Here is a 23,485-nt window from a genome sequence, read left to right on the forward strand (position 1 = left end):
AAATGTACAATGTGTTTACATTTCTCTCCTTACAGAAGCACCCATACAAAGTCAGCAAAATGCAGGTTTCTTGAAATGGATCAACAAACAGCACAACTCATTTACAACAGTTAACAAGCATGGCTTGTATTTAGGATGGTAGGAGAGTGAAATTAACCACAATGGGTTGCCAGGTTACGCTGCTAAGTAACACTGGACAAGGTCAGCGAATAATGAAACCTAGTGGCAGCTGCAAGATGGATTTAAATTCTCTCATTTACCCTTCCTTCTGTTAGCCAGGAATATTTTGTATTCTGGCCAAAATAATTCTCTCATTGACGTCAGCATGGTCAGACACTCTTTTACAAATAAGCAGTAAACATCCGACTGTGACGGGCCTTGCCAAAAATAGAACCCTTAGGAGCTAGCTATTTTATATACCTGTCTGTTTGAACAATCGCTAACAACTTTAAAATGTATCATTGTGAAATACATATGAACTCATATAACTCCCCTCTCATCATGTCTCTCCTCTTCCTCTCTCTTATATCCTTATATATATGTTTTTTCTTTCTTGCTAACCTAAACTGGCTGCAAAAGTATGTCATGCTGCATACAGCATTCTTCCTGGGTGAGTCCCTTGAGCTTGTATCAAGAATCAGATTTGAAAAAAATAGATGTAACAGATTAAGGGATAGTAGTTCAGAAAGAAACCTCACTATAGTCTAAATAAAAGAACCAAAGAGGAATGATGCAAAATCCAAAAGATAGTAAGAATGAAATGAAGCAACAAAGGAAGACATACATTTTCAAAAACAGATAAGGATGTAACTGACTGAATCCCAAAAGAAAGACAAAGGGAGAGAGATTGTGATCGTAGTTGTGCAAAGCGAGAAAACTGCAGGGAAGGCAAGAGGCCTGGAAAAGTGGATTTGGAGCTGAGAAAATGAAATAACAAGATGAGAAGGATAAACTCTATGAGAAGTCAGGCGGTTTGAAGTTTAAATTTGCATTATTATATAGACAGGGGATTTGATGTGAAGCCAGACTGAGGTGGAGCGCTCATTATGTGTGTGTCAATAAGGTTAGTGAAGGCAGCATCACATTAGTCCTTTAGCAGCCTCCAAAGAGACCAGACCATAACAACATTGACTTTTAAGTTATTATAGTGAAACAAGGAAAATAACAAGTGGTGTCCTTTGCTATCAACCTGCCTCAGAAACACAAAACAAACGCTATCTGCAGAATTATTAACTTTCTCAGAAACCATGGTAACAAACTTCCCTCAGGAACAGTGGGTTCAGTCACACAGGTCACTTCAGCTGATAGCAGGGTGGTTGCTGAGCACACAGCACTGCATGCTTGAAATGTACTCTGATTTCACAGTTAGTCAATTCAAACATGAACTTTTTTTTCAGACCTCGTAAACAAACCTCGTATTGGAATTGGTGCTCTGCTTCACTCCTACATTGACAGCACACTTTTTATTTCTTGACTGGTGATTTCATTTCGAGATCCATAATCTTCATATTTGACTTGAAATGATTATACTGAGCAGGTGTGTTTGCACACTCAATTTTTAAACAGATGTTATGCTTCCAAAACCTTTCATTACTTAAAAAAGAAACACACCAATCTTTCAAAGTTACATTTTATATTTAGATAAGCTGCAATACACCACGACAGAACTCTTAAAATAAAATAAGAGTAAAAAACATTACAACTAAACACCAAACTTGTAAAAGTATCTGGAGATACACACCTAACCGCTGACTTCATGGGTACCCCAAAGAGAAAGTGGGCTAAGCCATCAGTTGCTGGGCGACAAGCCGTTTCACACCTTATCTCTGCCTTTATTTCAAATTGTGTTATCAGCCACCTCAGTCTTCAGTTTAGAGACTAACAATGCAGACACAATGCAGTGTGGTGCTGATTCTTCAAACTACTCACTGCTTAATGCAATACACAAAACAAAGAAGCCAACAAAACCCGCCTAAACAATGATACATGGGCATAAACACAACCCCCTTTAGTTATTCCCCTAACACAGAAGCCAGCACTGACAGCCCTAATATAATCTGCAACATTAATAGCTTTCAAAAGCAAACAAAGCCAAATCCTGAGATAAACTTTGGTGAAATTGATAATCCCCATAATAAACACAATGTGGTTTTAGGAATTAAAGAGAATAACAGCGATTACAATAATGCGCAGCAGGACAATTTGGCAGGGATGTCTGATAACTTGTTTTATTCTTTTTTAGCAACCTGCCAAATACAAACAAATTATTTAGCTCATTTTAATCCAAATAGCACATAGGTCAAAGTAAACAAAGTAGTTGTAGATTATATTTCGCAGCTATTTATTCCCATTTTTAACTTTGAAAAATAAAGATGCCATAACATGGCTTTATACATCAAACGTATGTGGATGGATAAGCTAACATTGGAGAGAAAACTCAAATGAAACCGCAACAAAAACAACAACAGTGCTCCATGACTTCTTACCTGAATGAGTTTTGTAACCGTTTGTTTCCAGAGCTGCTTTCTAAACACCTGCGACATGTCAGCTGCTCACCTCTCAGATTCAAAGCATTCTAAAGTATATCTTCTGAGCTGCTATCACATTCTCATCTGCATCTTCCCAGGGGAGCCGTACACTCTTATCCTCAAAGTGAGTCACCCTATCAAGTTGTCAGTGGTAACCAGTCAGCCAGCTGAGCTTAAGTATGTCTGCTTTATGTTTAATGTCCATTGTTGTCATTAGTGCAACAGTATTCACAGCCAAGGTGGCCAATATAAAACTGTTCAAACAACCTGAGAGAAATTAGCAGTCTGTGAGCTATTCATCACGCACCCAACTGTGAATTAACACACCTATACTGTATGGAGAGTAAGAAAGGACTAACAGTGACAGGTGGTCTATACGGCCAATCCACAAACACGCATGAATGTGAACACATTAACACACAGGCACATAATGAGCACACACCTCAGCTATCACTGCTCCAACATGACAGAGTAGCAAACAATAAGATAGCAGTACATTTTGTGAGGTGTGTTGTGGCAAATTGGAAAACTAGATAAATACGCGCTTCAGAGTGAGATGAATACTTACTGTGTCACCTGATCACATGTAGCCTATATTGATCTAGATCAGTGGTTCTCAACTGGTGGGTCGCGGACCCGTTTTGAGTGGGTCACAGATGTGTGAGTGACAAAAAAAGAAAATTGAAAAAAAGAAAAATCCTTTTTTTTCTGTTTCTTTTTTGGGGGAAAAGTTACAGTGTCCCTGAAGTGCAAGACACCACAGCATTTCACAAAACACAAAAGCATTTCAGAAAACGCCACAGCATTTCAGAAAACGCCGTAGCATTTCAGAAAACGCCACAGCATTTCACAAAACGCCGCAGCCTTTCACAAAACGCCGCAGCCTTTCACAAAATGCCACAGCCTTTCACAAAACGCCACAGCATTTCACATTGGACGGAAAGGGTAGTATTTCTTAGGGAGAACACTTCTTGTTTGTGATTGGACAGAGCCAGCCAGAGAAGCACTGCTGTGATTGGTTGTTTTTGCTGCCAGTCAAGAAATGACGCTTGGCCCAACACATCAGCTGTTAGCTGTTAGCACACACTCAGAGCTCACAGCTCCTCATATCTGTTCAGAAACTGGACAAAAGTTAAACATATACAAAACACAGACTGTCTATGTCATGGCGAATACAGTCACTGCTTTATTTATGTCTGTATGACGTTGTTGTGAGTGTGGACGGACGGAGCAGCTACAGGTTAGTTTAGTCTGATGGATCCGATCCCGATAGGATTTACATGGAGATACGCCCCGCCCCCTCTCCAGCGTTTTGTTTGAATGACAGCAGTAAACACAGAATTAATGCTTTATTAATTCATGGTTTTTAAGGGGCTTATCTCCATGTAAATAATATGGTAGACTACCCAATATTCGCATCGCTCTAATCGCTCGAGTTTTCACAGACGCGCTGGAGAGGGGGCGGGGCGTATCTCCATATAAATCCTATGGGAGATACCAACTACAACCAAATGAACATATTCGACCGTGATGTAATTGTAATACACGTTTCAAAGTGATGCCGAAGTAACTACATACTGATAACGGTTAGTAAAAACCATGAATTAACGCTTTGACAAGTCTGCAGACAAGACGACAGGCGAAAAGCTTTTAAAATGCGTGTTTTCTGAATAGAATTGGATCCATTAGGCTAAATTAACCTGTAGCTGCTCCGTACACACTCACAACGTTATACAGACATAAATAAAGCAGCGACTGTATTCGCCATGACATAGACATTCTGTGGTTTGTACATGTTTAACTTTTGTCCAGTTTCTGAACAGATATGAGGAGCTGTGAGCTCTGAGTTTGTGCTAACGGCTAATGTGTTGGGACCAGCGCCGTATAGACTGAGAGTTATGTCATCTCCGTTCACTCCAATGGACCACTTTTTTACAGCAATGGCGGATCGTGGAGCCTCTCAATCGTTCCCCGGAAGTTAGCGCCAAGGCTAGCAGAGCTGTAGAGTTGCAGCATAATAGACCGTTCGTGACGGACTTTTAAAGGTAAGAAGAAGCTTAAAGATTTATATTGCGGATATTATCAGTACATCTGATTCAAATTAACATGTGTATTAAAGGATGTCAGTGGATTATCCCTAAATTAGTAGATTTAGGGAACGTTTACAGATAACAGATTAAGCTAGGATACCATACCATAGTACCATACACTGACTATAGACAAGTTTACGCGCCAAACCACGGGTAGCGCCATAACCCTACACAAATGCACTTCATTTCCGCCGGAAGTCTTTTGCACAGCGTCTGTCGGTGTAAACCGGTGTAAACAGTCAGACGGGCACTGGTGTAAACACAGCGATTTCGATGCTAACAGTGATGCTAGCTTGGGAACACGATTCTACTTCTTTGACTGGAGATGGCGTTACTCTCCCCCACCCGAATTCAGTGCAAAACTGGGAGGATAACATGACGACGTGGCCCAGCATAACGTACAGCAAAATGTGCTCCTACTTCGTTCAATCCATGGCAATAGATGGAAAAGCAATGGACAGTCTGAAGGCATATCATAAGGCTGCGCACATTCTACTTTGCCCACATGCTCCCGAAAATTGTTGACGATTTTGTTGAGGGAAGGTTACAGTTCTGCAGTAAATATCTCAGCATTTTAAAACCAAAATAAACTGCCTTATTTAGGTCATGCCCACAGGAGCCAACAGTTGTCTGTTGTTTACATAATGCACAATTTACATGATCTCTTTATGCTGTGCAATATATCATATGTGCCTGTACTGTTTGAGTGAAAATAAAGTTTGATGTAATTTCATTTCATTATTGCACTGTTATTGCATTATTGCATTTCATATGTTCCTTAGAGTGCTACAATTTCTTTTAACACAGTTCATCATTCATATTAAGCTCATACTGTACATAAATAACACTGAATTAATTAATTGTTGAGAGGAAACTAAAGAAATGGCTTCAACAAGAAAGATCACATGTTTAATCCTAACAGGTATTACAAATTAAAATATAAAAGCAGCCCACACAATTACATCACTATGAAAATATTCATATATAATATAAAAAAATACAATGCATGCAGTATTTGTTGTGTTTATCTGTATTTAATGAACAACATGGCTGGGTGCTGGGTGCTGGTTTGTGGTCGTAGCACTCTCTATCTAACCACTCGTTCAGGTGCTTTCTCGAGTGATTGCAACCAACTACCGCACACGTAGTTCCCGAACCACTTTTCTTCATGTTGTAATTGTTATATCCTCTTTGTCTCTGCGATATCAGTGCTTTGTCGGCACAACGGAGCTAGCTAGCAAAACAAACCCAGTCCGCCAAAACGGAAGTGCATTGCATCGAAGGGAGGAGTTCAGGATGTAGAGCGGAAACGGCTCAATAACTTGTGTATACCATAGTGGTTGAATACACAGTATTAGGAAACACTTTATACTTACTGGACATGTTATACTCATTATATACTGTATATAAAATATGACCAAGAATGTGAGACAACTTTATAGAAATTCATATCACATCTGTTACTGATGCCATTTGTCATACTTTGTTAAACTCACAAATAATAAAGTTCCATAACTTCAGTTGGGAACAAAGACCACACCTTATCTCCCCAAGGCAATTTCCCATCCAATAGGTGTGCTATATAGGTGTGTATAACCCTTTCTCCTGTCTGTTACTCCCTCTTTCAGCACAAGAACCACAGGGGGATTCAATGGAGCCTGAATACCTGCACTGAGACCCTCACCCTGCACCCTGAGTCTCAGCTCTGTGTTTTTCAAGCCTTTCCCTGTTTTTTTGTATTAAACAAAACATTAAGCTTTCCCAATGGTGTGGTTTTCGTTTTGTGAAAAAGTGCAAATGCAGTGTTTGTATGTATAACCTAACCTCACATATTTTTTTGCTGTTGGTCATGAAATTGCTCCTGCTGACTTGTGCCAGCCATTTTTTCCTCCGCTCTGTGTCAGTGGGGAAGCCGTACATTCGTACTCCTTTCTCAGAGCGATTTGAGCATCCCCAGGCAGCACAGCAAACCATGGTGGCGACTAGGAGGCAGCACAGCAAACCAGGACAACACGGAGGAAAAGGCACAGACAAACTGCATGATATGCTATTCAATGTTTATTGAATTCCATGTATTTGCAATGGATGTTCCTAAAACAACACATTTAACATCATCATCATCATCATGCTGCTGCTGCTGCTGCTGCTGCTGCTAGTCCTTTGATAGTCACCTGTCGGTCTCCTGTCCTTTCTGAAAGCCATAAAGATGACATTAGTCATTTAGATAACTTGTGTCCTCAATTACCATGGGATTACTGAAACTACCATGAATTTAAGAAAATGGTAGAAATGAATCTAATCTGAATTTTGAAGCATTCCTTTAGATCCCCTCCCTCTAAATATATCAATAAACATTAGAAAGTGATGCTCCTGACTACTATACAAGTTTAAGAAGATAATATTGGTTTGAAAGAATTCAAAGCTATAAATAAACAGCAACAGGCTCTTTAACCAAGGCACTGTTAGCCTAACATGTAAACTAGTTGTTCACACTAATCCTAATATTATCACTTAATATTAGCAAATTCTGTTTTATTTTTTAAAACATATTGATGTAAATACATACACATATCGATTTGTTGTATAAATATTGCAAATCAAAACCTTTATTCACTAATAATTACCAAAAGTCGAAGTTCCATCTCCTGTTATCAATGCATTGACATTGCCCGCCATGAACTTCCGGGGAACGATTCTCGTCTACATGAACCACGTGACGATAACCGTTTTTGGACTTCCGCTGTCGTAACTCTTCTATCTATACGGCGCTGGTTGGGACCATGGTTGGGACATATTGCGCTGTCGGGCGTTGACCAATCAGGAAGCGTCATTTCTTGACTTGCAGCAAAAACAACCAATCACAGCAGTGCTTCTCTGGCTGGCTTTGTCCAATCACAAACAAGAAGTGTTCTCCCTAAAGGAATACCCTTTCCGTCCAATGTGAAATGCTGCGACGTTTTGTGAAATGCTGTGGCGTTTTGTGAAATGCTGTGGTGTCTTGCACTTCAGGGCCACCGTAAAAAGTTACCCACAATTTAAACTATGTCACACAGACTATCTTCTCTTTGCTCTTCTCTCTGTGTGGAGCAGCAAGTTCAGCTGTCAGAACAAAGTGAAAAACAAACAATGGCATCAAATATGATTAATATGTCGTAATACATCTATTTATTTTCTTCTCAGAGTGTACCAGAAGAATGGGTAGTTTATATGTTAGTATTTCAAAAAATCTCCTGGGGGACAATCCCCCAGACCCCCCTTCTGGGATTAGGTTTTCAGCATGTGTGCCTTTTTATGTTATAGTTCAGCTTTGATTCCATCATCTCATTAAACCTTATTTAAAAGCATTATTTTGTTCTGTGAAGGGATATAAGGGATACTGTACTTCACTTTAATTAATATTGTATGCTGCAAAGTGTATATATTACTGCAGGATTTTTTGTTGAATAGATTTGAGTGGTTCAAAATTTCGGGTCGCGATCTATTGACTAAGGAAAAAGTGGGTCCCGAGGCCTGACCAGTTGAGAACCACTGATCTAGATAATGCACTAATCATGGACTAATCTTTGCCAAAAACATACAAGTTAGAATGTACACTTAAAGGTTTTTTTCTTTTTTAAATGATAATATAAAACATACACATTTCCAATGTAGTTATTTCATATGAAAGTACAGTAGAGAACAGCCTAGCCTATATATCGTTTTTTGAATGGTTAAAATTACTGTAAATTCATAGAAAACTTTTAGATCTGCATTAAGAGCAATTTCACTGACTTTTATTTTCTTATTTCTTCAGTTTTCTTTTACATTTGATGATTCAGTAGCTTACTAAAAGAGCAAAACCCATGGTAATGCCCCAAAGGCCGAATGACTGATCCGACCTCACACTGTCATGCCTACTATAGTACACAAATTATGTAATGTCTCGCTCGCTCTGGATGTTCACTTATATGAAAATGTATATCTTACCAAAAACATCACCTACAGTATATCTGAATTAAAGTGTGTGTGTTCAAATATTTGTCAAGTTGGCAGGTCATGGAAGTTTTTTTCAGAGCTGCTGTAAATGAGTTCTGATATTATTTTCATCAAAAAATGTTTCAAATCTTTTTACTTTAGGCTTTTTAATGTAGTTCATTCAGCGAAAAAGTAGAACTTCTTCACAGTTTGCTGTATTTTTTCACAATAAATGTGTACTAAAAGGAGGCTGTCATTATTACTATAAGATGTGAGAAATCATCATAACTTGCAGCACAATTTCAAAAAGGCTGTCTTTCTGAGCTTGTACCTTCCTTCCTTCCTACCATCTTCTTGAACTTTTCTGTCAGCCACATTTTGATACAAACACACCAGTTGTTTACTGAGTCTTGACACATTAATGATGAATTACGTTTGTCCCTAAGTAGATAGCCCGGTTTTTTGTAACTTCAGAAGTCTTGGGTCACCTTACCTTGTTGTGATAGTCTGGTTTAAAATGCAGCATCGTCGGGCTTTCAGTCTGACACTTCTTTTCAAGTAATTCCACCCTCTTAATAGGCTTTGCTTTTCATGACATTGGAGAATTATAGTTTCCAACAAAGACGACAAGAAAGAGAACAAGCGGCTTTGCTGCAATCAGCCTTCTTATTTGCCATGTGAGAAAGGTTAGTGCCCTGAAATTATGAGAGTGTTGCTCCTAAAAGGGGACTGCTATCCAGATAATGCGGTGTTGGATGACCATCTCTCTGTAAGGTAATTATCAAAGGCCTGCTCTCGTCTTACACGTCTATTATAACAATGGGGTGAAGAGACAGGGATGGGGATGAGACGGCGGTGGGGGGTGGTTTGTGGAAAGGATGTTGATGTATTGGAATACACCGTGGGTAACACTTTCAACCACACACAAGAATCACACAACAAGAGTAAACAGAAAAACAAACTAATAAAATATATAATTTCTCAGTGTATGAATTTAAAGAATGACCTTATAGCAAGAACGTTATCGACCTATTCCTTCACTAAAGCTTCACAAACTAAAAATCTCTTTGACAATGTTTTACCATTGCATGCTAACTGATTGATACTAGTCATATAGTCACAGCTGAATATAACCATTGTATGTTTTTGCATATTGATTGAATAAAACAACCAATTTGAGAAAGATATCTTGGGCTGTCTTTTTTGACATTATATAGATGAAAACAAATTATCAGGAAAATAATAACTGATAGTAGAGCATACAATAATCATTAATTGCAGCTTTAGGAAGACCTTGTTCATTCAACCAGCACTCACACACATACACACACACATCAATTAATATGAAAAATTCCATTAGCTTTTACTGTGGCATCCAGCAGATGAGAAGCAGAGCTCTCTCCATAAGGATCAGACTGACGGTTTGATAAGGAAGAAATGAATGCGAAGCTTTGCATTTAAAAGCAGATGGGTCATCAATTTTTCACTATGCCATTAATGATTTTCTGAGTTGAACTGTCTGGTTTGGAGCTGCCATGAAACAGGAGAGTGACTCTAAATTATAAATGAGGAGTTGGTGAGATGTGAGAGAGAAAGACAGGGAGAGGGAGCCTGACAGAGAAAGGTCCACTGGTTTCCCAGAGGATGCTCGCACTGACACAAACACGGAGAGAGCTTTTAAATCCATTTTAAAACTACACCAGGTTGTACTCTAACATTTCTCAGGGGCTGTAACTGCTTTTAGGGCGTCACATTCTGACCTGCACTGTTTCTCCTGGACATTGTTGTCTATTTAGTTCAAAACGCTCCAGGGTGCCATTAAACCATACAATACAATTATCCCAATAGTATCATTGTTTTTTTTATTGCCTGTGTTTTATTCAGTCTAAATTGTATAGGTATACTTAAATAAAATGGAAATAAGGAAGATAAGCATATCAATGTTCTCTTCGTGCTGGGTCCTTCCCATGAGAAAGGCAGTTATTTTACTGGTAAATTGTGTGTCAATTCCTAACGTTGATACAAACTTAATTATACTGAGACAAATTCTTACTGCTAATTTACAACATTTTTAATTCCCATCGATAAAGAACACCAGAAATTAAACTCCATAACAGCTACATAGTTTTTATTTTGTTAAACCCTTAGATGCACGAGTGACAGGACCCTACACTCTTCCATAAGTGGGTCTAAAAGAACCCGTATTTAAATAATTTGTGTCTTTATATTTTGGTTCACATTAGAAATATTTTATATTTAATTTTTCACAATTTATAATTTTAGACATTTTTTTTACCTTTGGAATAAAACGTTTTGAACATATTGATGCAAATATCTCCGCTATTCTGAGACCCTCACAGTATTCCAGTCCCTTTTCAAAACTCATCTCTTCTCCTCTTGTCTTCTCATAGAAGACAAGAGGAGAAGCCATGTTGTTCATCTTCTCTTCCCCCCCCCCCCCACATCAATCCATGCCGGTTGATCAAGTTTGATAGTCCTATACCCCCCAACCTAACCTTCCCTTATGTTGTAAAGCCACTTTGAGTCCTTGAAAAGCCCTATAAGAATATAATGTATTATTATTATTATTATTATACTGACAGGTATCAGATCTTGCTGTGTAAAATAATCTTCCTGAGAGGTGTCACTTGTGATGTAGTCTGCATGGTCTACAGTGAATGTATTCCTGACAGCCACAGGTGATAAGAATCAAAGGTTCCCATAGGATCCCATAGAAAATGCATGCGGGTCATTTTTGACCCACTTATGGAAGCTTGGGGTAGTAATACAAAAACTACAATTTCGTAAAATGTAAATTGAAAATGTGAATGGCATGATATCCAAAACATGTTTTTTGAAGAATAGCTGGAATATGAAATGATAAAAAAATGTAATTACAAAGATACTTCAAGAAAACCACCTCAACAGGTCCAAAAAGACCCACTTGTGCATCTAAGGGCTGGACGTATAACTTCACAACTTCATACTGTACATTTTACATTTATATTGAATGTAATATGCCATTGCTTGCACACTTAATGTAAGTAATATCCTAGTTTTATATTGTGTTAGCTGTGAATTGGCCCTTCAATAGTGTTTTATTTGTCAGATGGTTTACAGGTTTTTATCTTCATGGTCAACTTTATACTTTCTTCTGTTTTATTTATATTTTTGAAAAGTTAATATTTTATAATGTTTATTTCCAACTAATTTTGATTTCAAATTATGTGCAATGTCTTGTTTTTTATGCTGCTGCAACGAAAACATTTCCCAATTTGGGATCAATAAAGTGAATCTTACCTTTATCTTACCTATATCATCCACCCTTTAAGGCTCATCTGAAAGTAGGGCTACTTTACACTGACATCTAGTGGGCGGAGGCCCATAATGCAGTCATTACAAAGTACAGTGCATGGGTTGCTCCGCCTATCTTTGACTGTTGCTGAGCCTAATGGTGTAGTGGTTCTGCAATTAACAGGGTTTAAGGGGCTTAAATTGAAAATTAAATGCAGATTAATTCCTACACTTTTTTCACATAATAGGTAAGGGAATTCTGATGTAACGTTTCACTCTCTCCAATCATGTCATGCTTTTTTTAATAAGCTACACCTAGCTGTGCTTAATAACTATTTTAAACGAATTAATTAAACTATTTTGGGAAACTGAAAGTGGTAGAAGAAATAAAAGAAATGTTGAAATCATTTTGTTTTGAATATGTTTATGGCTTATTATGTCTAGCATTCCAGTTTGGTGTGTGCAAATGCTTTGAGGAGCACACAAATAAACAATGTTATTGGTTAGAGACATAGGCTTTTAGTTGGGATTTTAGTTATAATTTCTCTAAATGCTTATCAAAAACAAAAAAACAGGACAAAAAATATAACTGAGGTTTAAAGAAGAAGGAAGGAAAGTATACATTTAGAATTGTGACTGCATATGTAGCTACAATCTCCATGAATACAACACCACTAAACAAATATTTCAGAGAGAAAACAATCATATTAACCATAATGCACATTTGCAGATTCTATTTCATCTCAAAGCAAACAAAACTGATGTTAAAACAATAAAAGGTAATGCATTGTTACTCAATACTCAAAATCACGCCACACTCACTGAGGTCTCTCGAGGCCAAATGGAGAAGAGTTTATTGCTTTTTTTAAACGCCTAATATTTATACAACTTAATATTTGGGTGTAGAGAAACTGAGAAGATTTTCATCAAATGTTTACAAGTGTCGCGATTCCATGATAAAAGATTACCTGCATCTCCTTCAGTGTCTCCCCTGGGACAGAAGTTTGGGTGGGTCTGTTCCTGTAGCTGACTTTGACGAGTCGAGAGATTAGGGACATGGCTAAAACATTCCTTCACAGAAATGCGTCCTCTATTAACAAACTCTTAATCCCCTCCTTCATCCGCGTCAAATATCCTAGTTTGATTATACAGATCACAGATTTCTGAAATTAGTTTTTCTGGTTTGAGTGCCTCCAAACATGTTCCCAGTGTAGGCTCCCCTATGTTGTTAGAGGTTACCAAGGTAACGAGAAAAATCGTAAAAAGGGTAAACTGGGTAATGGGCTGGTCCCGAATGAAACGTAGACAGTTCATTGGTTACTTTTATTTCCAAGAAAGTTTTTCAAAATACAAAAAAAAGCCGGAATTGCATGAATATTTAATCTAGCCTGTTGACAGGGAGACAGCTGGAGGACCACCAACAAGGCCATGGAATCAGTTCCAGTTGTCGGGGCAGGAAAGCACATTTAAGGGCAGGTCAGCTTTGGTTACTTGTTTTCTAGACAACGCCAAATGTGTGCTATTTTGAAGGCCTATTTCACTGAAGAAAAACTCCTCGTTCTAATATTGTTTCCGCCAGCCATAGCTAGCTAAAAATTCAGCTTTGTTAACGTTATTGTCAGCAATTATAGCAAAAGGCTAGTTTTTACAAAGGTCGCGAGGAAATAGCTTCATTAACGTTGCTATATCCAAACGTTAGGACCCGTGTGTGTTCGCCTGTCTTTTGTTGGTTGTTTTTTTATTTATTTATTTAACAAGAGTGGGTTATTCTTTTTTTAAAAACCCATTTCGTTCTGAGTTAAGCTATGAGTCTTACTTTAAAACTATGACCTGTTGTTAGGAAACAACAACCAGGCCTAATTAATCCCAGGTATGCCTTCTAATCGCCCAGCTGCATTAATGACACTTGATTACAGAGGCTGCTAAAGAGCCATCCATTTATGATGTGGGGCATTTCTTATATTGGATTTTCAACGTATTTCATTGTTAACCATGTATGTTATGTTTGCCTTTTATGTCAGTGGGGTAAACGAGACAAACTGAAGTCAGTGTAATAGATTACTCTTTACCTGCCTGGAGCAATGTGTAAAGGCCTCCACTAGATGGCAGCAGTGTATTGTTCGTACATAAAGGAAGCTGCAACTGTCAGGAAGAACTGGGTTAGATTTGTGGGGCAAATGACCTCACTCTAGCATCATCTTCCTCACTAAGATGAAGAGAGTAATCCTCCTCCTTCTTCGTCATTATCTCCCTTGAATGTGCTAAAATATGATTAATCATATGCGCAAAATAAATAAAACCGTTGTGAACTACTTGCAATTTTGCAGCAGCAGAGGCCATAACTGTAGGGAAGCTAAATAATGCAACACCAGAACTCAATGGCCTCATTGGAATACGAAACTCACGTTTCTGCAAGAATTCAGTCAGGGGCCCAAATAAGAACCTTACAAAATAACAGCTAAACTGCTACTAACACATAAGAAAAAACATGATGTTTATCGACATGACACCACATCCCCCATCTGGACATCTGGGCTTGAGCTGTTAAGGCATACAATCCTGAGGAATGACTCCCACGCAGCCCGCATCAGCACCGCAGTGAGTGACGCTGGGCTGCTGATGTGCTGTGGCGCACACTCAATTTGGGTGGCGCACAATGCACCAAAACCCTCCGAAACGGAATCCCAGGATATCCCACCCCCACCCACCACTCCTTACGGAATAGCCCTCCTCCCTCAGTCCTCCTCCCCTCCTCCTTTACCTCCGCCTTCTCTCACTATCACCCCCATTCCTCCGCCTCCCCTTCCTCACGTCCCAACTCGGGAGCGCCGCCGATCGGTCGCAAGGATTTTCCCTTCTCGGCCAAAATGGAGGAGGAGGTCTCTCGCTTAATGAAGGGAGCACATATTCTATGACCGGATCTGCTTCAATGAAAGGCGTCAGGATCCGCTTTTGCCGATAAATAATTATTGCAATAATAAAAGCTTTCGAGGATAGCTATTGCTATTTCCACACAAGCGACCACAGCAATGAGCGCAGGAGAGGGACTGGATGAAGCTGGGAAGGACGCGGCAGACATAGCGGCGTTTTTCAAATCCGGTAAGTCGGGAAGGGGCGAGTCCGGCTTGGGGAGCTACAGTAGAGCTTTCGGTGTGATGTCTGGTGGTCTGCCACATTGTTGCCAAAAATGACAAAAGCACTGACTGGTTTCACGGGCGAGATGCGTAGCCTACTGCGCGTTGGATGTGCTGGGGAGATGCGCACAGCTTGTAGTTATTTACCAGTCCACTGACTTGTCATCATGCAGCCTTTTGATGACAACAGCCTGAATACCACCTCCTGCTAAATGTGCGTTTGATTATTATGCAGTGACCCCATTTTGGGTTGGACCAAGCGAGCTAAAAGGTGTGTATGCTTACAGCTCGACCACAGTCTCTGCGGGATTAACGACTATTTCGACGTCAGGCTGCATCTATCATGATGTGGGTCGATCATTTTGTAATTTAGTCCCTGTCATCAGAGGCGTGTGTAATGAATAATCTCGTAAATGAATGTGGTTTCATGCATCATTTTAACCCAGGTCTCTTCAATCTGATGCACGAATAGAGGCGATAGGCCATGGACGCGCGGGCAATAGGTTGCACTGAACGCACTGGGCCCTTCTGATATGATGGCATCATGCTAACACATAAGGAGAGGCCTGTCTATCGTATCACTCTCCATCAAAAACATAAACACCATATTTAGGGGGCTGCACTAGTGCTTGTCATCAGTCATATACTAACACAGGGGGACTTTGGTCATGTACTTTTTATGATAGTGCTTGTGAAATCATCATTATTCAAGGTATAGTTAAGGAGTACCTTACATTTAGCTGACTTACTTTACTGATTATTATAATTGACTAAGTATAGTCAAATAATGGCTTTGTAACATTGTGCTATAACAAATAACCTTTTTTTGTTGCAAAATTGCTATGTGTTTCTAAGATGTTTCCCATCAACATGTGGTTTATTTGGACTCTTTCAACTTGTATAAGCATTTTCAAGCATGTGAAAACACAATTTGGCAAGTTATACAGCTGAGACTTATCAACATTACGGTATACATACGATATTGTTGACTTATTCTAACCAAAACCCTTCTAGATATTAACCCACCATCAATCTCCTACATTATCTAACCTTATAAAATACCTCTTTAACCCAACCTGACACAGGCAGTCAGGAGTCAGGGAGTGCTGTTACAGGTTTTAGAAGATACATTTTAAAGCAAATGTCCAGTGTTTGGAAATGTGTCTACACCATTAGAGGGACCACCTCTGATACACACCAGAAGAAGCAGCTGTCTCTCTCTCTCTCTCTCAGCTGTTTCTCTCTGTGACACCTGGTGCCTGGGGGTCTGCTGTTCAATGGCTCCGCATATTGCACACATGCAGCACAACACACACTGACAGCATTTGCACAAGTCTACCTAAGCCCCTATGAATACATACATCTAGCAGATCTGCTTATATATGCCTACACTCTATACTTTGTTTTAACAGTCTTAAAATCTTATAATTTCTCCCAGAAATTGCCTCTGCCAGTCAGACTGTTAGGAATGTTGTCAAAGTGGATTGTATTCAAATGTTGCAGTCTCTCTTACGGCTGGTTGGAGGCCTGCCAGTGTATTTTCCTATAGCTGTGTTGTATCAGGCTGGAAAGTTGGCTCACAGTAAAGTTGGACTGCTTGGATGTTTATATACCGGCAAACGCAGTTCATACAGTATTCATGATGGAGACAGAAATAGGTTATGGCCTCAGGAAACTTTTATAAGATATTATTAAGCCTGGAAAACAGCTTCTGGGCTGTTAAAATAGAGAATAGCACTAAAGGATGAGTGAGTAATGTCAAATAGCTGCCTATCGCTAACTCAGATTAAAGCTGACGGGTTAAAGGTTTCGAGTTATCTGGTTTGGTCACTGTGCTCGATTTTATGCCATTTTACTGTCACACAAAGTTGGAAATATTGTAACTAAGAACACAATGCAAATCAAAGATGTTTAATCAATAATTTGTTCAAATGCATAATATACAGTATAACAATATTTCCTATAGCTTCACTGTGAAGGATCAGTAGTAATGGCCATCCTGCTCCCTGTAGCCTCTTCAGCAGGCTCCGTAATTGCTGCCAGCTTGTTGCATGTTGAAATCTTGGCACACAGCTGCTCATCCTAGTTGATCCCAAGCACTTTGTTCCTGGGCCTCTGTGTTTGTGTGAGTGTGTGTTGTGTTTGGCTGGGACTCTGAATGCACTTAAGTGCCCCAGTTAGTCAGTGAAGGCTAGAATATGTCTGATTCTTTGACTGAAACCTGAAGTGAGTGTTGGTCTGTCTGAGCTGCTTTGATCACTGGCTAAGGGTCTGACTAGTGAGAGACTAACCAACGGATGGCCTGGATACCAGAATGTGAGTTTTAGCTACAACGCTAGCTGACTGTTATGATGATAAAACTGAGATTTACATCAACACACGAGTGTTTCAAAGTCCTCATTTTTTTTATCCTGCACCAGTCTTTAATTTCTTCACCCAACAAACACGATGTTCCTCTCTGCTGGATTATTTTCAGTGAGCAGATGGTGCTCCATCTCCCATCCCACACTGATGCTGGATCACAGCTCAGCTGCTGATTCACTCTCAGGTTGCTCATGCCGTGAGTCCAATCCCAGAATGATGGCAACTTCTCGAGGATGAGGAATATTAAACAGCTTTCTTTGCCATTTTAATAGCATAAAAACAACATTTTTAAAACCATTATCAACCCATGCTTAGCTGTCCAGACATAATTATGCCGGTCTCGCTTTGGAAGGTTTTGTAAAACCACCCTTTCAAAGCAAGGAAATCAAATTACTCTCTCCGTAACTATATTTAGTTGTTTATAAATAGCATAATCAGTTGACTGTTGGAACATAATATCCTATTCTGCTTTTAGAAAGGTTAATGATAGTACCCCTTTGTTTTCTGTTTAGATTGCATATAGCCTTTAATCAAGCATTCTTCAAAAGGAGGCATCTCAGCCAATAACATACTGCTGATTACTCTCAGCCTACGCAATTTATCTACATGGCCCCAACCTGAAATAATACATTTGTCATAAGATAAGTTTCTCATGAATGCAGGTCTGTCTAGTTTCAGAAGAGTCAAACATGTATTAGGATTTGCCTGACAATTGAGCTATATCTTCCGAAACTACTGGCAGCAAAAATACTAGCATATAAATCAACATCTTAACCAATTTCACAACCAATTTGAAGGTATTTTAGAAAACACTTTCACCAACTTGATGACACACAAACTAGAAACATATTTGCAAATTCAGAAATGTGCTGAAAGAAAAACACAAAACAACGGAAAACTGTGCCAAGGGACACAGGAAGTGCTGCACACGACTGGGACACAGGGCTTGTTGTTGTTGCTGATTCTAGATTACAACATTATTGAACTTGGCCTACAGTCATTTTGGAAAAAGAAAAGATTGATATTTTTTGTTAGTCCATCCTTGAATAAGTTAAGGTCGTGTAGGAATCCTAACCCTTGACCTATTCATGCCAAATATTTGTCATCACATTTCTGTTTGTGTGTCCTTAAAGGTGGGGTAGGTACATTTGAGAAACCGGCTCGAGATACACTTTTTGTTATATTCCATGGAATGCTCTTAACATCCCCATAGCAATGAATACCTTAAGGGCTTTGACAAAAAATCCATAAAAAAATCTCATCTGTGGAAGCCGTAGTACTGTAATTACCTACCCCACCTTTAAGTGATAAAGATATTTTTTTAATGTTTTTTTTGCGCTGCCTTAATCGGGACTGTGTTGATCCCTGCTGTGCCACATGTAATATACCCTCTAAAGATGTATATGAAAGGCATGTCGGAGAAAACGTGTAGTTTATGAAATATATCTTTAGATGAACCACTGTCTAGCACTATGGATATCTTTAAAAAAATAAAATGTGCACCCTAGTATATTTGTTATATAATTCATAGGTGGTCTCTTGAGTGGTGTGTAATGACATTACTTGTCCTGTGTAATAGCATTATTGTACAGAACTGCGCTGGGAAAATCAAATTCACATAAAAGCAGCAAGATGTACTGTATGCTGGAATGAGATTAATTATCTCTAAACAACTGGCATAAAAGCAGTAGCCCCAGTCATACCTACACTGGCAATAAGACATTGGTCATCAGTCATGGAGAATGGGCTTAGGGTTGTTGCAAAGATCTACCGTAACTGCAACTAGCAGCAAGTGTCAAACTGTACTTTGTGAAACTGGCTTCTACTCTAGTCATTATTAATGCAGACATGCTTTCAACTATACATGTATGAGTGTCTTTGCAGTCTGCTGTGTTAAATTATATATGTTTTATACCAGAAGAATAATTGATAGGCATGGAGCATAAATGATTACCTCTGCTTGTTATTGTAGTTCTGTTGAGAATAATTACGAATGACTTGAATTGCAAGGATCAGTTAAAGAAAAACAGTTAATAAAACACTAGTCATACAGGTTGCATTTCTTTATGCATGCTTTATTTCGTTTTTTTATGCATGCTTTATTTAATAGTGTGTCATTCAGTACATCTGTTTTAAGGAGAGGAACAATACATTAGCATTACAAATGGTAGTTTCAGTTTTGAGGCATTTTCTTCTGTGCCCAAAGTGAACCCTCTGACCTGTGCTACTGCAAGTCTGTAATGAGAGCCAAATCACTGATCAGCAAATCTTTATTTCTTCCTATCACAGTCATACAGTAGTCGATGAAAGCATAATGACCGAATGTTATCTTGCATACTCAAGCAGAAATCTTATATAATCATGTAGATGAGCAAGAGGACTTTAACGCACCATGCAGTATGCGTCCTTGAGCATATAATGTACAGTAACAGTGCTTGTAGAGGTAAAGAGGGGTACAAGGGAAGGCAAAGACACAATTGTTTACTGATAAGACACAGCAGAGGAAAGACAGAGAGGTTAAGTTATGAAAGTAAATGAAAATATGGAGTGGAGGGAAGAAAAGTGACAGTCAGAAAGAGAGGACATGACATACTTAGAGGGACAAACAAGCCTTCACTCATCAAATTATAGAGCTGAGGCTTGGGTGGAGCACACCCTGCAAAATGTAGGCTACTCTCCTCCATGAGGCTGAAGCCTTACGGTTGAATCCAGGGGCAGCCTAATTGGCAGTTGGTCAGAGTTAAAGACTATAAGCTTAGCTTGGCATTGCCTGCACTGCTAAATCGCTTGGGCCTGCATGCACAGTCGACTATTTTCACTTAACGAGCTCAAGGAGAAAAGGAGGAATAGCTTGAAGAACAAATATTTCTGTATAGTTTTTATCAAATAGATTAACAGCGTTTCCTGTTTTCAAGTGAAAAGAGTGCATTTTCTCCTCCTTTTTTGAGTGTATATAAAAAGCCTGCTGCAACCTCCCAATAAGGACCAGATGTTGTGAAGCTTGTTATAGCCCAGTCCATCTCTTAGTGTTTATTGGAGAGTTTTATGGAGAGGACAATCAAGAAGGTAGCAGAGCAAGGCAATTACCTTTTTTACAGCCAGACCCTGCTGATCGATCTCATCAGAGACACTCAACCTTTTCGAGAGAGTCGTAATACACTTTACGAACATGTAACCCCCCTCCATCTCACCAAATTATTGATTCATGTATAATGTCATGTAGATCTATACCAGAGGACGACACAGATACAAGGACCAGAGTCTTCGCTTTGTCTTTATCTTAAGATATAACCACGCCTTACTTCACAATATCTATTGCAGACCAGGCATGTCCTCAGTACAAAAATCATAGGAATGATCTTACCTTATTAGATCTATGCTACATTCTTCTGCATTGTGCTTATGCTAAGAGATATATCTTTAGTGATGAACATATAAGTATAGGCCTTAATCATATCACCAAAATACTAAAATGTTTTATAGCCATCATGGCTGAGATCAGTTGATTATACATGATATACCTGAAAGATATTGGCTGGTATCCTTTAGCTGATAATCAGGAATTCCAATAGGTTGGTAATGTCTTTGTAGGATGGGAAATGTAGCCTGTGGGACAGCCTCATTACTTCACACACACAACAGACACACATGCACAGAGGTATAAATCACTACATCCCACCCATGTCGCCCAGGGCTCTGGAAGCAAGGAAGAGGGGGATGGAGGAATGAATGGACGAGGGATGGAGGCATAGGAGGCTTGCAGATCATAAAAATTGGCTGTGGGCTGGTCTGTGTGTCTCCTGCAAATCCCCCATCTGATAAGAGAGAAACCTCTTGTCAGTCAACAGCAAACTCTCTCTCACTCTATCCTTTTGCATTCCTTTCATGTCCTCCTCCACTCCTCTCCCACACAGCCTACCACCATTACCTCATACCGTCCCTCTCAGGGTCGCCATTTATTCAAATCATTGTCTTGTTGTGTAATATCCGGTCTCCTGTTTATGATGCTCACCACAATGCATTCTCTTCACCTCTTGAAAATATAACTGACATATCCAATCAAAGTTGTAACAGACTCCAACATGTGCATCAGTGTCGGATTTAGGATTGTAGGAGGGGGGGTGCTAGCGTGAACTGTGGACTCGCCAGAGCCTCGCAGCCGGGGTATTACACAAGCTACTGTCCCGCAGCTGCTGCCTCTCTGTTGGACTCTGGTACTGCACATTACTGACGATACGTTTCGCAGTGAATCATTCGTGGCTTTTCAGAAAACATCCGGGGCTTGAGCCCAAGTAGCCACCCCCTAGCGCCGCCACTGATGTGCATCACATTAAGTGGCAATTTAACATGTTTGTTTAAACTGATCATTATTAAATTATTGTTGATTGCTTTAATGTTTATAGAATAATGACACCATTTGTGTGTAGAATGGTCCCCTTTAAGACCAGCTTTGAGGATGCAATTCTGTTTGCATTTCACTTTCACGATAAAAGCCCAAGCCTTTCCCTAAAGTCCCTTAAGCCCCTTACACACCAAGCCGATTTCGGCCGTCGACAGATGTTGGGCCGTCGATGAGCGTCGTGTCGCTCTACTCAGATTGGTGTGTCCCGCACCGTCGTGTCTTTTCGGCCGTGCCGACACCTTCCGCCGCCGATTCGACATGTTGAATCGGGGAGCTGTCGGCTAAAGGCCGTCGGCCAAAGAAATCACTCTGATTGGCTGTTCAGCAAGCGAATCAGTGCATGAGAAGCGAAACGGAAGTGAGGGACCCAAACAAACTATAAAGAAGGCAAATCTGAGATTTCGTTTGACTCCAGCTCTCGACACAGGTTTGGGAAAGCTCCATGAGCTTCTCGCTGTGGATTGAAAATGGAACGCACACGCTATTTGTTGTTTGTTTATATCACGCACTCTCTCTCTCTCGGTTATCACGCAGTCTGTCTTCCGGTTGTTGCCTCTTTTGAATGACGAATACACACTACCGCCGCCTGCTGGTAAGGAGAGTTATTGCCACTCATGCATGCGTAGTTCGTACGTGCAACTTGGCCGTTGGCTGAAGTCTTTGCGGTGTGTTCCAGTCATGGATGTATAATAAGAACTGGATACAGCGTGGGAGGTGGGGCCTCATTCATTCCTATGAGAGTTGCTCATTGGCGCATGATGATAAAATGGCCCAACTTTTGAGAGAGCGAAACGTCACAGATTACCTGGCATGCCTGAGAAGTACCCGTATGTGCGCTCATAGCGCATGCGCAACTTTAACCAAAATGCTCGTTCACACATCAAGCACGTCAATTTGTGTACAGTAACAGCACCGCACGTTCATGCATGGTAATGATTTGTTATTATGATGGATTTGATATTAACGAGGCGGCAGTTAGCAGCTAGCGGCTAGCTAGTAACTATGCTAATGTACACATCAATCGTTATGTACTTATATTACGCTGTAACAGGATCTAGTGATATCCAAGCAACAGAGCTTCTTTTAGCATGAAATAATGATTGCACTGTATATATATATATATATATATAGTGCAATAAACTTCTTAGTGCAATAAGAAGCTACAGGGACGTTAATCTAACGTCGGTAATATTAACTTTATTTAATACAAAATGTACGGTACAAGATTTAATCATACAGCCCATGTAGTATGATAATGAATTACAGCAAACATGTGCAATATATCCATTATTACAGCTCCGTGGGATGGCAGTAAGACGATATAGGTCCGTTCTTATTGTGCATCCATGGGTAAAGATAAACGCAACTCACATTGGTTTCTCAAACAGCATCTCTGTAAACTACGTGTATTCACTGAATGTCACTCTCTGCCTTTAACGGCTCGTTGTAGCTCCAATAGCTCCAGCACCCACCCTCCCTGTGAGCACAGTGTGCTCTGATTGGTCGGGAATGGTCGGGACAAGTAACATGAACGTGTTTTCATCTGAGTCCGGCGCACTTCTTGGGGGCTTGGTTCCAGTGGGAAACATGGCCAAGACGCATGAGACGTGAGGCGACGTGAGGCGACGTGAGGCGACGTGAGGCGACGTTCCGTTGGGACGTGTTCTTTGGTGTCAGTTTGGTGTGTAAGGACCTTTTTAGAGGCAACTCGCCAAAGCT

The 23,485-nt window shown here is 39.8% G+C and overlaps 2 protein-coding genes across 3 annotated transcripts in view; one reads left to right on the forward strand and one right to left on the reverse strand.

Moving 5' to 3' along the window:
* dnah5 (dynein, axonemal, heavy chain 5) overlaps positions 1 to 13,033 on the reverse strand; it is a 142,048-nt gene extending 129,015 nt beyond the window's left edge. For both annotated transcript variants that reach the window (XM_079693697.1, XM_079693696.1), the window contains exon 1: positions 12,835 to 13,033. In XM_079693697.1, coding sequence (XP_079549823.1) covers positions 12,835 to 12,924 — 90 coding nt within the window. In that variant the 5' untranslated portion in view covers positions 12,925 to 13,033. The remainder of the gene's footprint in view (positions 1 to 12,834) is intronic.
* Positions 13,034 to 14,536: 1,503 nt separating this feature from the next.
* triob (trio Rho guanine nucleotide exchange factor b) overlaps positions 14,537 to 23,485 on the forward strand; it is a 108,408-nt gene continuing 99,459 nt past the window's right edge. Inside the window, 1 exon segment of the mRNA XM_079693474.1 lies at positions 14,537 to 14,965. Coding sequence (XP_079549600.1) covers positions 14,896 to 14,965 — 70 coding nt within the window. The 5' untranslated portion in view covers positions 14,537 to 14,895.

The sequence above is a fragment of the Notothenia rossii genome, assembly GCF_949606895.1.
Source record: "Notothenia rossii genome assembly, chromosome: 7".
In the NCBI taxonomy this organism is placed as follows: domain Eukaryota; kingdom Metazoa; phylum Chordata; class Actinopteri; order Perciformes; family Nototheniidae; genus Notothenia; species Notothenia rossii.